Genomic DNA, 17,276 nt, shown 5'->3' with positions numbered 1-17,276 from the left:
GTATAAATAACTTTAGGATTCTCCTAACAATGAGCGGACGATTTCTTTTGGTTTTGTGGCATTGTGGGTTTTTTTTCTGTGAACTGTAATTGAAAATATGATGATTTGTGGGTGGCGTTTTCCATTGTTTTGGAAACCTTCATTTTTTGTATATTCTTATTGCTATATTTGGAAAACAGACGTTCCTTCGTGAATGCAACGTTTTCTCTTTCGAATTTTAGAAATAGAAAGCATGTAGCATAAAAATGAAATGTTCTGCGTATGATCAGACTTTTAAATCGAGCAGGTTACTAAGATTATTTGATGTTACAGGAGTTTCAACAGTCTCGTTTATAGTTCTATGGTCATTAATACGATCCAATTTACAAATATAACATATCAGGTTAAATGATGTCTGATGTATTTTATACCAATTGTTCGGCCGTTCTTTTCATATTAAATTTGGGTACGAATTGCCCTTTTAGAAGACCAAGATATAAGGCTAACTGCGGGCGTGACTGGTCGACTGGGTACTTATACTTCTCCAAGGCACCTAACCTTACCTTTGGTATCTTCAGGGGTCCGTATTTACCCTACCCTTAATTATGAATTCCTTGTGGGAATTATATCATTGATCTCTCTTCGATATCTTCACATTTTACTTTTCAATCCCTTTTTAGGTCATTGCCTATTGAGAAACCAAAAGAGCGATTTATGCAAATTAGCAAACCGGCAATGTTTCTGGCTATGCTTCTAGAAAAGAAAATACTTGTCTTCAAATATACGTCTTAAGTGTTTGAAGTTATGACCTCAAAATGCTGTAAATGTGAAGATGCAAGTATACTAGAATGAATGTCACAAATGCATAACAATATCTGAGTACTGAAATACGCTCACTGTCACTATTTGAGAAGACGATTGCTTGAATATAATGATACTGTATTTTCCTTGAAGGAAAATTAATTTTCTAAAATAAGTTTTAGACTTGAAATCTACTTTGATCAAGTGATGGAAAATGATGAAGTTAACGTTTATGTTTGAGGATGTAATGGAGAAAATGTTTAGATTTCTGAATACTTACCTGGACACCCGTTAGTGTTACAGCTTCGTGATGAAACCGACGAACCAGGACATTTATCTCCACCATCTTTGGGGGCGGGGTTGGTGCAAGATCGAGTTCTTTGTTGTTCCCCTCCACCACAGGTCATACTGCAAACTCCATAAGTAGACCACGAAGCCCAGTTTCCATCAGCTTTAGAAGATGTGTTCACATTAAAATTAAAACAACAGTTTCATTGATTGAATGAAAAGTTAGAAACAGACCCCGACAAGAAAAAGGATGCTGTATTTTTGCATAGAACAGAAAGACGAGGATGTTATCGCCCTCTTCAAAATACATGCATCGTTTTGCAGTTAGTCACATAACAAACTTTTCGGCAGGAAAATAAATATCAGTTTCATTCTTCTTCAAGGTAAATATTTTACTGGTATCAAAAGTAAATCGATTTAATGTTGAACGATTGAATGAGAAACAGAAAATCGAAACATCACTTTTAGAACATACCGGTAGAACCAGATTTTATCCTGAGTCTAACTAAAAAGTTAGTTGATGTCGCCAAGAATTGAGCTATGTCAAGATTTTTGATATTGATGACAATCATTGAATCCGCATGAATTTCCTTAAATTTTAGTTTATTCTGAGATTCTAATAAAATTCTATACCGTTGTAAATCCGTGCCGTGTTAGTTTCAATAATCAAAGTAATAATATAGGTGCATTTCCAATGTATATAGAAAATACACATTTTCAAGGACTAACTTGGACATTTGTGAACGTTACAAGCTTTCAGTTTGATGGATACTCCAGTACACGAACTCCCCCCTAAATCTGGGATAGGGTCGTCACATCTTCTAAAAAATGTTTGTTGTCCCACGCCACAAGCCGCACTACAGTCATTGAGCAGGAACCAATCACTCCAGCCACCATCGACTGTTGATAAAATAATGTGCAAATATGAGCGATGATGATGCCTTGATGATAACAATGTGAGAGCACAAAATATAAGGTGTTCAAATCTGCATATGAAATGCTCCAACTCATGACCTAAAATGGCGTACAAGTGAAGATAAAAGTATTCTTGGATGAATATTATAACTACAAAACAAGGTGTGAAAACCGAAACACTTTATATATCACAATCTTGAAAACCGATTGATTAAATGTCATTTTTCATATAATAATATAAATAATTTATTTTTGTTTAAAAAAAAAAACAACTTATAAACCGACAATGAAACGTGTTTTATGATTTAATTGTGCAGAATAGGAAAAATGGGTTTATTACTGCATACGTACTTGGACACTCGTTGAATTTACAGGTTTGTAATGAAAGGCAGGATAGGATAACGATAAAATATTTTTATTGAATCAAATTTATTTCCTAAAAAAAGGTATAAACTGGACATAGCAGGCGATAGACAATGAAGTGAGGTAATGTCAATGTTTTGGGGTTTAATCGTGAAAAATAGGAAACGTGTAGATTTCTGAGTACTTACCTGGACACCCGTTAGTATTACAGCTTTGTGATGAAAAGGAGGGACCACGACATTTATCTCCACCATCTTTTGGGGCAGGGTTGGTACAGGATCGAGATCTTTCTTGTTCCCCTCCTCCACAGGTCACGCTACAATCCCCATAGCTGGACCACGGAGTCCAGTTTCCGTCAGCTTTAGGAGGGAATATTGTACTCAAATACACACTCAAAAAGTAAGACCCCCGACAAGAAAGTGATTCTGCAGTTTTACACGGAATATAATAAATACTGTGGAATCATCATTGTTCGTTGGAGATTGATGTTCGTGGATTTCATGGGTCACTCTTACCTACACATTTTTGTGTCTTTGAACATTGTAGTATTATCTGTCCAAGTGACATCGTATCGCTTACTTATAAAATTACATCCCCAAGAACCAGCAAAATTTTGCTTACCCACAGACATTGACCCCAACGAATTAAAATGATTCCACAGTATTTTATTTCCTCGAAAATCTATCTTCACTATAAGTTACAGTACCTTTACTGAACGGCAAAATGGCTAAAACCGTCATCTATTGCTGATAATTACTGATAGATACTTTTATTGTGGATTTGATGCTGATAAGTTCTGACAATTACTCAGTTTTATTTTTGGTATTGATAATTTCTGTTGGTTTTGAGAAACGCTAATATTTACCATAATTTCTACTGTGGGTTCGGATATTTGCGGAAGGAAGTGCTGTAGGTATTGTGGAGTACCCATAAATACTGTGACTATTGGTCACATTGCAGGAGGTGTGAAAATGTGCCGGGACCGAGTAAACATAATAAAAGTGAGTTTTTAAACTGTTTTGTCACAAACTTTATTCCTGATATACATACTATTATATTTAGCTTTTTGAGACAATTGACACTAAATATGTTTTGGAAAGAACTTATCAGCACCATAACAGTAATTATCAACAGATGTCAGCACAAATAAACCCATTAAGTTATATATGTTTTACAATCAGTAATGTACTCACTCCAAAGTAGGAAAACAAATGTCAGTTCCCGTCAGCTTAAGGGAACTATATCAAATTCATGTAAAAAAATAAAGCAATGCAATGACTAAATGAGAAACAGAAAACAAAGATAGCAATTCGGGAAGACAGATCCAGATTTCATTTTGATCCCTTTGAAAAAAAATATAATATCAACGCTGTTCGTTATCTTCATCCTCTCATATATCCCTTTGGAATGGTACAAGTAGGAGTAGCCCAAAATCAAAAGGCAACATTTTGGTTTTTTGTTGACAACAATCACTGGATTAGGGCACACTATAAAACCTGGTCTGGCCCCATTGACCTGGCCTCAAAATGGCCTGGTACCAATTTTGGCCTTTAATTCTGCTCCAGCCCAAACTTTGGCCTGGCTTCAAAAGTTGACCTTGTCTATTTTGCTTCTACCTTTTGGCCTCAAACAAAGCTAATTTTTATTATTCAAAGTTTATTGATTAATCTTACTGATTTATAATTAGTTTTAGTTTTTCAAAGTCATGTTGTTTTGTAAATGTGTACCTTAAAATAATCATGAACTATCACCAATCTAATTGAATACATATATCAACAGGGGATGCTTACTCCTCTTAGGCACCTGATCCCATCTCTGGTGTGTCCAGGGGTCCATGTTTGTCCAACTATCTATTTTGTATTGCTTATAGGAGTTATGAGATTGATTCACCTTGCATTGATCAATTTATTGATAAAATCATTTTTTATCCCCTTCCTAACTTTTGTACTGATACATACCAAAACCGTGCACGCTAGTGAGGAAATTATTGGTTTATCAATATTTTTCTGTTTTCAGAGAAATACATGCATATTAATCCTTACACGCAGATGATTTAATTTTGACTTTATCAACGAGAGTAATGATGTCGATAGAATTGAATATTTATAAAGGTAAGAGTTACCTTATTAGGAATTATGAAATCGCTAAAATTAGCTCTCGCTATATATATATATATATATATATATATATATATATATAGCCATCTTTATAGAAAAATCGGAAAACTTCAGTATAACTAAAAATTGCACTTATATCAAATAAACATGTCATTATCATAATTTTATTTCAAGAGCAGTGCATAAAGGGTAGAGATAATACAATAGCCAATAAACTAAATACGATGTTCAATATTTATATTTTAATAATTGTTCATTGTTTTGTACTTCACATAGAATAAACACCATAGATTAAAACAGATTTGATGCACAACATATTTCTTCATAGAATAAGTGGTAATTTCCCATGGTATGGGGGCCTGTTCTATCAGGAAGAACAAAATATCTATCACCAGATGAAAAGATGGTGCTGAAAACGTTTGCTGGTGATGGAAATTCCATTATACAGAAATATTGGAACAGTCCATTATTTGCACATTAGCTGTGTTTGATCCAATTCAAAAAGTTTAATTACTATTTCATCTTCTGATTGTTCCTAAGCTGAATAAGGTATACAGAATTATTTGTCTGAATTTTTAAAAAAAATGTGATGTGTCTCGATTTTGAGATAAGGCGACAGTAAAACAGAACTAACTACAATGACTAAATTGAATCTCTTCACTCTCTTTATGCCAACAACTGCACCGTTAACAATAAATAACTAATCCAATGATCATCTACAAATTTACAAAGTGCACCTTTAATATTTGTTCATTTGTTATTGTTATTTCGAATTTCCAAAATCGGCTTGAGCATCACTGAAGAGACATTATTTGTAGAAATCCGCATCTCGTGAATCAAAATTAGTACCATAAAAGTCTTACATTACGACCCAGGGGTCGAGGCCTCTGCTGATGGACTCTACAGCCCAGTAGCAAAGTACTTCGTTACTAGCTTGAAAATACGGATGCATATTTGATTGCGGGGATAAAATTTAGAAATTCATTTCAAAATTAAGAATGATCTCCCTCATATATAGTATTATCCTTGGACGATTTTGGCTCCAGTTTTCTTTTTAGCTCTTACAAGTTTATTGTAATTTCGAATTTCCAAAAGTTCGGCTTGAGCAATACTGAAAAGACATTATTTGTCGAAATGCGCATCTGGTGCATCAAAATTGGTACTGTATAATTTTTACATTTATTTAACGTAATTAAACTGTAATCAAAATCATCATTCATTCTGATAATTATTGCAAATTGAGGTTGTGTACAAAAATGTGTGTTATTTCAAACCCGTATATCATAGATTAACCTCATGTCAACAGTGCTGTATAACTCTGTGTAAATTATGTTGTAAATAATCTGATAATATATAATCTAATAATAATAATATATATATATATATATATATATATATATATATATATATATATTTGGGATTGAGCATCACTGAAGACACATTATTTGTCAAATGCGCATCTGGTGCATCAAAATTGGTACCGTGTAAGTTTTACATCCCAATACAGTGTTACATGAAAGGTGAAGATAACGAACAATGATCAATCTCATAACTCCTATAAGCAATACAAAATAGAGAGTTGGGCAAACACAGACCCCTGGACATTGTACTGAACAGAACGTTGTCAATAGTTGGATCATCACAGATATTAACACCCTTAAAATATCAAAGGTGTAGTTTCAATCTGTATGATGCTTACTCCTCCTAGGCACCTGATCCCACCCCTGGTGTGTCCAGAGGTCCGTGTTTGCCCAACTATCTATTTTGTATTGCTTGTAGGAGTTATGAGATTGATCACTGTTCGTTATCTTCACCTTGCATTTATGCTAGTGTTTTAATATTTAGATATCAAATTCACTCGTCAAACGCTCGGCATCAGATATGAAGGTCACGGGTCCTCGTCGATGACGGATGTCCCGTGGCACAGTAAGTGTGGCACGCTAAAGAACCCTTACTGCTCAATGGCCGTAAGCGCCGAACATAGACCAAAATTTGAAGCCCTTCACCGGTCTTGGTGACGTCTTCATATGAATGAAAAATTCTCGAGAGAGACGTTAAGCACGATACAATCAATCAATCAATCGATCGATCAAATTCACTGCTCTTTTCAAGGAGATCGAAAACAGTTCACTGCATTACAGTTTGTGAAGCGTAATCATTCATAATTAAGCTAGCGTGGATTTGTTTTAATGCATAGCTCTTATCCTTGAACGAATTTGGCTCCACTTGTTTGGCACGCTGTTTTTGGCTATATTTAGATCTAAAACTTCATAGTTATTTCGGATTTCAAACATTTCGGTTTATCATCACTGAAGAGATATTATTTGTCGAAATGCGCATCTGGTGCATCAAAATCATTCGGAAAATAAGTGTTTTAAAAGTGCACGTTTACAAAACAACATAAAGATATCGTTTATGTTGAACAATTTTGAAAAATCAAAACTCAGAAGTAATCAATTAAATCAATAATAACGGAGAAAAAAATAAACCATTCGATCATTTCACTACTAGTATATACTTTTTCCTGTGTACTAGTATTTAACGTAGGAAAGGAAAATACACTAATTTTTCAAAAATATTCAGTCAAATCAATAAGATTTGCGGTACTTCAAAGTGTACATTTAGAAAACAATCGAAACTTATCAATTAGCTGCTATGAATTTCAAAAACTAAAACCAATAATAAATTAATGAAAGCCATCACAATTGTGAATAACAAAATATATTTGGTTGAGGCTAAATCATTGTAGAGGTCCAATTTGAAGCCAGAACACCTGTCGAGGACAGGCTAAAATTTGGACAGGAGCCAAATTATAGGCCAAATTTGGGGCCAAACCAATTTTGAGGTCAGTCTAGGCCAGACCAATGGGGCCAGGCCATGTTTTATGGTATACCCTTGATAAGTATGGATTTTCCACAATTTGTATAGGCATAATGGACACTTTTGTAACAAACTGCTGTTTATGCATAACGAGCTCGGTACACAAACACTTTCCACGGAATGTAGCTTATATTAACATTAATGGTTTCATTTTATAACGATATCCTCATAATAATCATAATTTTGATCTCGCACACGTGGCATATTGACATTGTCTCGTATTTTGGACTGAATGTACAAATAAACTGGAATTTCTATAGTTCAACAGGCGTATTATATGGAAAGAAACATACACTATATATATATATATATATATATATATATATATATATATATATATATATATTCGTGAATATTCTGTTTTAAAGCTAGTGCACGTTATTTATTGACAGTTATAAAGGCACGGACACCTAACGATGTGGGCACCGGATCCTTTCAGATCTTCATTTAATATATACAAGCATTTCTATAGTTTCAAATCCTATCTCTTAAAACTATTAATTCAGATAAGTTGCTGTCCTATAAGAAAGCACTAAAATATGTGACCATAGACTCGTGTTTCTAATAATAACTGAATATTCTAGCTTGAAACGAAAATTTGTTTTAAAGCAGATTTTGTTCTTTGTAAACGTAATATGGACGGCTCTTTGAAGGGGGGGGGGGGGGGGGGGCTACCAATGATTTTGGTTCTCACGAGGGTCCATCCTCAAAATGCGTTATTTTTACCTTTTTAAGCAATATTTTCTTGCAAAAGGGGGTTCCAACCTTTCTCTGGATCCGCCACTGCAATATCCAGGGATATAAATCTGGTAACTATGACAATGGCAAATCTAGAGGGGTGTACCGCATATGCATTAAAGTAATGCTAGCTCTCATTTCTTATGTCAATTTTTTTGTGTGCAAAATTGTGATTTACTATTTCAATGACAGAAAAAATAAGGTTTACAAACTTTTCTTATAGCAAATCTATCCAGAGGCTCTGAATGAAGCAATATTACATTACTGTCTTCCCATACAAAAATTGATTTCTATATAATGCTATACATTTAATAAAACTTAAATCTTTATTTTGATAAAATAATGACTTAATTTTGATTTTATCAATGACTTTGGATTAAGTTGCATACAAAACTGTCGTAATAGCACATTTTTCTAACGAAATAAAGTTTTCAGATTGAGAGCTATTATAACAACCGAAACGCTAAGTATATGTATTTTATACATATAAAATTATTGAAATTTATAGTACTCTTGTACATATTCTGAGCATGTTCATGTAAGGGGCGAGATAAGAAGATCGATTTCGGATGGAAATCTCAATTCAAATAGAAAGGGGGAGGGGGTAAAACTCTCGTAAGTTTCTGTCATCTAACATCGATTACACTTCAGTGAAAAAAAAAGACAAGTGACTGTCAAAAACACATAATAACCACATAATAATATTACATTTTCATGAAAAATTGTACACTTTCATTTGTGAATAACAGTGAAAAAAGATATACGGCTATATATAGTGTCATACTCGTGTGTTTTTATTTGGTAATCGACTAATTTCAACGTTTATCATACATGTATGTAGTTTTGAGAGGGGGTGGTCTTTCTAAAAACTATGTGAATTTAGTTTTGGGTCAGACACTGCACTTTTGATTTCGCCTCTAAGTATATGGTAATATGTGACGTGTCGGTTTGACTATGACGTAACATGACGTGTATTGTTTACTATGAAGGAAAAAACAATGTAAACAAAACTACTCGGCGGTAGGAATACTAAATAAATTGAGACAATTTTAGTGTGAGAATAAACTGTATTTTCTACACAATATTGCCATTGTTGTCCAAATGCTATAAGTTTATCGCATAAACAACATTTCATTCATATATTTCAAATGAAAGAAAATATTGTTCCCGAGTTTCTTAGAATATCATTTGCATGGAAAGGATTGTAATTGGCCTTACTACATATAAAATGTGATGTGTTTGTGTGTGTAGATGTGTGTTTGTTACAAAATTCAATAAGAAATAGCATGTATAGTAGAAAAAAGTCTGAAACGGTTCGGTGCCACATAGTGTGTGTGACAGAAAAGGATCGTTGCCTAAAGAAAGAAATAATAAGGATCTGTTTTCGTTGGAATTACTGCACAATTTTGACATTCATTAGTAATACAAACTTTCTTGTACTCCCAAGAATATCTTTCCTTGTCTTACATCGTTATATCATCAATTTAAGCTAAATATCTTCATTTTCTGTGATCCTTATGTGACATCATGTTAGGTCAAATAAAAATGTACCATCAGCGAATATAACAAATGCGTGGTGATAAACAATGCCTCCCTAATGTAGGGTAATAGCACTATTATTCTGTGCAAGTCGAGTTTAAAAAAAATACTATCGCTTCCTTTTTCGTTAAGAGTCTTCATTCGTCGAGGACTCCATTTTTGTTTTGGAAATTCAACGGAAAGTGTTTCTCTGAAAGTGATAGTTTCAACTGAAAGTGTCCGTTATGCCTACACACAGTGAATTTGGAAAATTCTGATATACTGATGACATTTGTACTCTCTTGTAACATAGATATTAACAACAAACTCACAACTCTACTGTCCACATTATGACAAATGGGATGGAACTCCATCGTTAACGTACCATATCTCTACAGCAGTATTCCATTATCACCTACAAATGATGTTTATTTTATCTCAACCGATTCGATATACAGAGCTTGTTCTACGAATTAGCTTTTATAAATCGAGACAGGGTACTGAAAAATAAGTTGGTATTGCATGTACAGGGATTTTAACAGCCTCGTTTAAAGTCAGCATGTTCAAATTATGTGGTAATTATAACGAATGGATTTGCCGATACAACATGTCATTGAGTCAAATGCTGTCTGATATGATTCATACAAATTGTAAGACCGTTCTTTACAAATTGGTTTTGACTAAGGATTTCTCCGTTTAGCTGATCAAGATATAGGGATCATAGTGGGCATGACAATCAAAAGGAGAAATTCACTCTTCCTAGGCACCCATCCGTCCTCTGGTATGTTCAATGATTCGTGTGTGGTGTGCTCTTAAAATGTTGTTCCTTATATGAAATATGACATTGATAATTGTTCGTTGTCGGCACCTTTTTACTGTAAAGTCATATCATAATAATTTTATCAAAGGGTGAAAGATCTGGATTAGGTACACAGGTAAACATGTTTAACATGTGATCAGATCATGATATGGTGAACATATGTTTTGAAAGTATGTTTACCACATGTTTGAAACATATATTGACCACATTGCAAACTTTAAACATAGAATTAACGTAGGGTGAAAATGGATATGTTTAACATATGTTCATGAATTGATTTTAAAAAATGAACAGGTGATTAACGTATGACGGAAAAAGGGGGTCTATTTTTATATAGATTTCTGTTTCTTAGAATATCTACTTCTATATCTTCGGTCATGGACCCTGTTTAATAAACAATACGACTAAGACTAAAAATGCTATAGTTCTGGAAACTCATCAACTTAATTGATTTTGTGAAATTATACTTAGATAAAATCCCATGACGTAATTCATGTTCACATTCAGATGCAACGTAAACCATAAGATTAATTGCAAAAAAACAGATTTTGTTCTCAGTCGCAAGTTGTTTTTTTTTGGGGGGGGGGGGTCTTTTTTTTTTGTAAAATTTCTCGTACCCAAATTTGACAACAAAAATCTATTCTGTTTTTCGCTGGCGGAAATTATCGAGTAATTCTTGCAAAACAGCTTCGTCATTATATCCATCGATGTAATTTACACGCTTGTCACTCGCTGTTTGATAAAGTACGCGCGAGTAAAGCACCCATGCAACTACGAAAATTCATTAACGATCTAGTTCGTCAATACAACCTCGAATTGGGTCAAATGCTGTCTGACGTGTTTCATACCGATTGTTAAGCCGTTCTTCGTACACTGATTTTGACTGCGGATAACTCTGTTTACCTGATCAAGATACAGGGATCACGGCGGGTGTGACCGGTCGACAGGGAATGCTTACTCCTCCTAGGCACCTGATCCCACCTCTGTTGTGTCTAGGGGTCTGTGTTTGTCCAACTATCTACTTTGTATTGCTTGTAGGAGTTATGAGATTGATCACTGTTCGTTATCTTCACCTTGCATTCATAGCACGTGCATATTCTGGCAGTCAATCAATAATGTCGATGTGGAGAGTGGAGAAAGACTTCTAGCAAGTGAGTAGAAAGTTAAACTTAATGCCAATTATAGGCTAACATTTAAAAGTAGGTTTCTTGTACATTGTATGTCAAGGGGTCCGTGTTTGCCCAACTTTTAATTTTGTAGAGTTCTGAGATTTATCCCTGTCCGTTATTTTAACCTTTCCATGTTAAACAAATGTTCAAAAACATACTTTCTGTACTCCTTTTCAAAATCACAATGTTTCAAAACGTGTTGAATATGTGTTCAATGTATACTAAATATGTTTATCGTATGTCAAACCTGTTACAATTTGGGTATGAATAACATACAAAAACATGACATGAACAGGAGAAAAATATGTTTATCTCAGAGTAAACATATGTAATTCATACTATAAAGGTATATTAGTAATGTGTTCGAAAGCATATCTTCACCTTCAGTGCTGTGCTTCATTTACATAATCATTATATGTTTTAAAACATGTTGATCATTAAAAGTCAAGATAACGAACAGTGGTCAATCTCGTACTCTCATAAGAAATATAAAAATTAAGAGTTGAGCAAACACGGACCCTGGACATACCAGATGTGGGATCAGGTGCCTGGGGGTGTAAGCATCCACTGTCAACCGTTCACACCCACCAATCAGGTATACGGAGTAATCCACAGTCAAAATCGTTAGTCCAAATTAGCATGTACATGACGGCATAAGAAGTAGAATGAAACCCCTCAGACAGGATTTGATCTATTGACAGGTTGCATTAGCGACACTTTTGATGTAGATTAGACTTGCACTACGTAGTTATTACATATACATGTTTTTTTTCCTTTCTGTCAATGATATTTTCTATTCATTTCGGAAGCTTCACATCTCACTGTTCTATGTAGTTTTCGATCTTGGTTTTCTGCAATTTCATTGGCTATGAAGCTTAATGCTGGCATTGAGAGTTTATTTTTAGTATTCCATTGGTTGGTCAGTCTTATATAAAGCGGATCATGAGAGAGATACTTTCTGTCTCTGCTAGGTCCAAGAACTTAGGCTCGGCTTTTTACGAAAATTTCGTGTTTGTTTCTAATCATTTTCAAAGAACCGGGGTTTTCAACTTACAGTAAGTAAAACTAACGCAGAGTTAGGATATAGCGTTAACCGGGGTTTTCAACTTACAGTAAGTAAAACTAACGCAGAGTTAGGATATAGCGTTAACCGGGGTTTTCAACTTACAGTAAGTAAAACTAACGCAGAGTTAGGATATAGCGTTAACCGGGGTTTTCAACTTACAGTAAGTAAAACTAACGCAGAGTTAGGATATAGCGTTTAGGATTTTGGTTTTTCTTGACAAAAGGCATATATCCTAGCAGAGTCGAGGTTTACTTTGGTTCAGGGTAGAATTAGATTAGATATCCCTTACCTGAGTATTTTTCCTTGTTAGTAGTTATATATTTGGGCTAACTCAATAATATTATTTAGCATTAAACTGTATTACCTCGAGGTGTTTGGAGGCACGTTGGTGTTGTAAAATGCATGTTTTGACAGTGTATGGAAGCTTGTTAGTGTCCTAACTTTAGATATATTTTTCATTATTAAGGTATATGTTTTTTGTTGTAATTCTGGACTTTTACATTCCTCTCTGGTTATAGGCATTCATTTTCATGGGAAAACTTATCACTTGTTATCCATATTTACTTATGCTACAGTGTATACTAAATTTGTACGGATATTTTCATTTTAAACAAGGTGTTGAACATAATCTAGGAATCACTACCGAACCTGGGTACAACAAAGAAAGTGTGTTTCATGATTTATGTAGTATGATACACGCAAGGTCTTCTGAGTCCCAGTACCATTAACGGCAAGTTCATTTAGTAAGACAATAGAACTTGTGCTTTGGGATCCGGAAGCTAGACTGATTTCAGGCCCAACACACACACACACAAAGAGAGAGAGAGAGAGAGAGAGAGAGAGAGAGAGAGAGAGAGAGACTTCCTGTTACGTTTTGGTGCATGTCATGTGAATTTATATTACTTTTTTGTGCCGTATACACTCTGCCATCCCGTTACATATTTTTAGATAAGATCGTTACAACAACTATAGAATTTGCGAAATGCCGTCATGACACAAAATCGTTGATATCTCTACAACATTAAGAACATGGTGTTAAGAATCGAATCAGTTGAGAGACATGAAGATCGCATGCAGGTGACAATGAAATACTCAGTAATAATCAATCAAAGAAATGTTTTTACAGGTATTATTAATTTAAACAAACGTGGAATTTTTAAATGTAATTACACGTTTTAGGACTTACTTGGACATATTTTTGTGTTACAACTTTTCACTGAGGCGGAGTCTCCAACACATGGTTTTCCATTATATTCAGGAGTAGGATTGGAACAGGTTCTAGTTCTTTGTTGTTGTCCCCCGCCACAACTCACGCTACAAATATCATACCACGACCATGCACTCCAACCCCCGTCAACTGTCGATGAAATGATGTGTACTTATTGCACGAGCGGTGAAACTCTCTTGGTACGTTTCTTTTGAGAGCATTAAATATACAAATGTGCGTCTAAAATGCTTCATCACGTGACGTCACACTACCGTAAATGTGAGGATACAAGAATACCAGGATGAATATCACAACTACATCACAGTAACGGATACAGAGGTATGTTTACTGTCATCATTTGTAAAAGCAATTGTTTAAAGGAAAAGGCAACCCCAAAACATTGACATGATAAATCATAGGATCAATTATATGGTTCCAGTCTTTGCCACTCTGGTTTTCCTTTAGTTCTTACAAGTTTATTGTTATTTCGGATTTCCAAACATTCGGTTTGAGCATCACTGAAAAGACATTATTTGTCGAAATGCGCATCAAAATTTGTACCGTATAAGTTTTACATTATGATTCCTGGGTCGAGGTCTCTGATGTTGGAATGTTAGTCCCCGAGGGTCTCTACAGCACAGTAGCTAAGTACTTCGTTACTAGCTTGAAAATACAGATGTATATTTAATTACTGGGATAAAATTTAGAAATCCATTTCAAAATTAAGGATTATCTCCCTCATGCATTGCTTTGATCCTTGGACGAATTTGTCTCCAGTCTTTGGTACTCTGGTTTTCCTTTTAATACTTACAAGTTTATTGTTATTTCGGATTTCCAAAATTTCGGCTTGAGCATCACTGAAGAAACATTATTTGTCGAAATGCGCATCTGGTGCATCACAATTGGTACCGTATAAGGTTTACATGATAAAGATTTGTCATAATATTCTGTTGATATACGGCCTAGATATCCTTCAGTATTAATTTTAAAACATTAAAAATTGAAATTCCGGCTATCTGTAGAGGCTGTCATGATATGGAACCCTTTTGTACAGTGTATTCAGGACCACAAAAAATCAATAATTTTGACGTCACATTGTCTATTCCGGTTTTGATGAGATTCTAAGATCATCAAAGATGTACATGTGGTATATTTTACAAATACATGGTAAATAGGTGGATGTCTTCCTGTCAAGCAGTTGATTAGACTAATGCGAAGGGGAGATGTGAATTCCCCCCCCGAAATTCTGACCCAACCAAGTCATCTGAAAATAAAATACTATGTAAACTGTGGTTCCATCATTTGCGTAATGACAAGTTGAGGTTTGAGACGTTTGTATGAAGAAACTAGTACCGTCTGCCTGGTCTGCGATTCCACTGAACGCCTCCTTTTCTTAATTTCTTTTTGCAAAAGAACGGGCTCAAATTTATACAGCTCCAAACTTAACTGTTCGTTAATTGCCATGTTTACAGTGCTGTCGGAACCGACGATGTGACGTCATAAATTAAACTTCAATGGCTGCTCTTTTAGCGGCGGGTGATTTGAAATATAAGAATATAAGATAGATTAATATTGATTTAATTGTTAAGCAAGGATTTTTGTTGTTAAAGATTGTCATTTACGATATCAGTAAGTAATATTTTATTCCTAAAAGCAACAATGAGGTTAGGGTTGCATTTCCCGTTAGATATTATGGTGACATCTTTTTTGAAAAGAAAACTCGCGAAAAACGTTATAGACTTGCAATCTATTATGATTAAGGGATGGGCAATGAAGGAGTTAACCTTTACGCTTGAGGATGTAATCATGAAAAATGAGGGAAAACGTGTAGCTTTCTGAATACTTACCTGGACACCCGTTTAGCTTTCTGAATACTTACCTGGACACCCGTTAATGTTACAGCTTCGTGATGAAACGGAGGAACCAGTACATTTCTTTCCACGATCTTTTGGGGCGGGGTTGGTACAGGATCGAGTCCTTTCTTGTTCCCCTCCGCCACAAGTTACACTGCAAGCCCCAAAGGCAGACCACGAAGCCCAGTTTCCGTCAGCTTTCGAAGATGTTGTGTTCACATTAACATCAAAACAATTGTTTCATTATATAAATTGAATAAACATTGAGAAACAGACCCGGCAAGAAAACAGTCTTTGAATAAGTATGAAATTTACCAACATTAGGATTTGTTTATACCGATGTCACTCTAGGGTACTGTAAGACCATGCCGAAATAGCTTTATCATTCAAAATGATATTTTAAAGGTATTGATTAGTCAATGAAACTAAAGTGCAATTGTGAACTGTTCTATGAAGCACATGTTTTCTTGGACTTACTTGGACATGTCTGAGCATTACAGCTTTGCATTACGGCGGAATCTCCAGCACATAATTTCCCGCCATATTGAGGAAGAGGACTGGAACAGCTTCTAGTTCGTATTTTTTTTCCGCCGCCACAATTCACACTACAGCTACTATACGACGACCATGTACTCCAGCCGCCATCGACTAATGATGAATTAATATGTACATATGATCGGCAATACTGTCTTGGTGACAATTGTTTGAGAACACAAAACATGAGTAGTTCAAATCTTTATGTGAGCTCTTTGATATAGTAATCTCAAAATGCAGAACATGTGAAGATAAAAGTATACGTTAATGAATATCACAGCTCCTAGGCAATGTTTGAGTACTGAAATATGTGTATTGTTTCTGTTACAATTTCTTAATCGTATTGATCAAATATAATGATTATTTAGTTTTGATGAAGTAATGCCAATTTTTGCGACAACAAAAAAATTATATAATGAAGATTTACTTTGGTCAGCCAATGTACATTGAGCTACGTTTTAGGATTTCATCGGGGGAATTAGCGAAATTTTGTAGATCTCTGAGGACTTATCTAAACACCCGAGTGGAAATCAACTTTAATTAGGTGATGCACAATGAAGTGAGTTAATGTCTACATTTTAGGATTATATCGTGAGAATTAGGGGAAATGAGTAGAGAAATTACCTGGACACCCCTTAGGGTTACAGCTCTGTGATGAAACGGAGGAACCAGGGCATTTATCTCCACTATCTTTTGGGGCGGGGTTGGTACAGGACCGAGATCTTTCTCGTTTCCCTCCGCCACAGGTCACACTACATTTCCCATAGCTAGACCACGAAGCCCAGTTTCCGTGAGCTTTAGAAAGGAATTTTCACAACTGAATTGATATAAACATTGAAGCAACATTTTCATTAATCAAAGAAAAACTAAAAACACTCCCATCAATAATGGGATGCTGGACTTTAACATGGAAGAGAAAGACAACGATTATATATTTCTACAAAATGCACCTTAACTAGAACTCACACTACTACTCTATAAGTGATGCGATCAAATGTGGTTTCTAAAATTTTCTACAGTACCTTTAG

The 17,276-nt window shown here is 34.9% G+C and overlaps 1 protein-coding gene across 1 annotated transcript in view; it reads right to left on the bottom strand.

The window, feature by feature from the left end:
• The window catches only part of LOC125676184 (SCO-spondin-like), a 52,429-nt gene that overhangs the window by 14,860 nt on the left and 20,293 nt on the right, over positions 1-17,276 (bottom strand). The window contains exons 11-16 of the mRNA XM_056159263.1: positions 16,873-17,043; positions 16,192-16,362; positions 15,741-15,911; positions 13,841-14,011; positions 2,535-2,705; positions 1,061-1,231 (exon numbers count right to left, since the gene is read on the bottom strand). Of these exons, the coding sequence (XP_056015238.1) occupies positions 1,061-1,231; positions 2,535-2,705; positions 13,841-14,011; positions 15,741-15,911; positions 16,192-16,362; positions 16,873-17,043 (1,026 nt within the window). The remainder of the gene's footprint in view (positions 1-1,060; positions 1,232-2,534; positions 2,706-13,840; positions 14,012-15,740; positions 15,912-16,191; positions 16,363-16,872; positions 17,044-17,276) is intronic.

The sequence above is a fragment of the Ostrea edulis genome, chromosome 3 (genome assembly GCF_947568905.1).
Source record: "Ostrea edulis chromosome 3, xbOstEdul1.1, whole genome shotgun sequence".
In the NCBI taxonomy this organism is placed as follows: Eukaryota; Metazoa; Mollusca; class Bivalvia; order Ostreida; family Ostreidae; genus Ostrea; species Ostrea edulis.
Note: the sequence above shows the minus strand (reverse complement) of the source record. Positions and strands in the feature narration are given on the sequence as shown.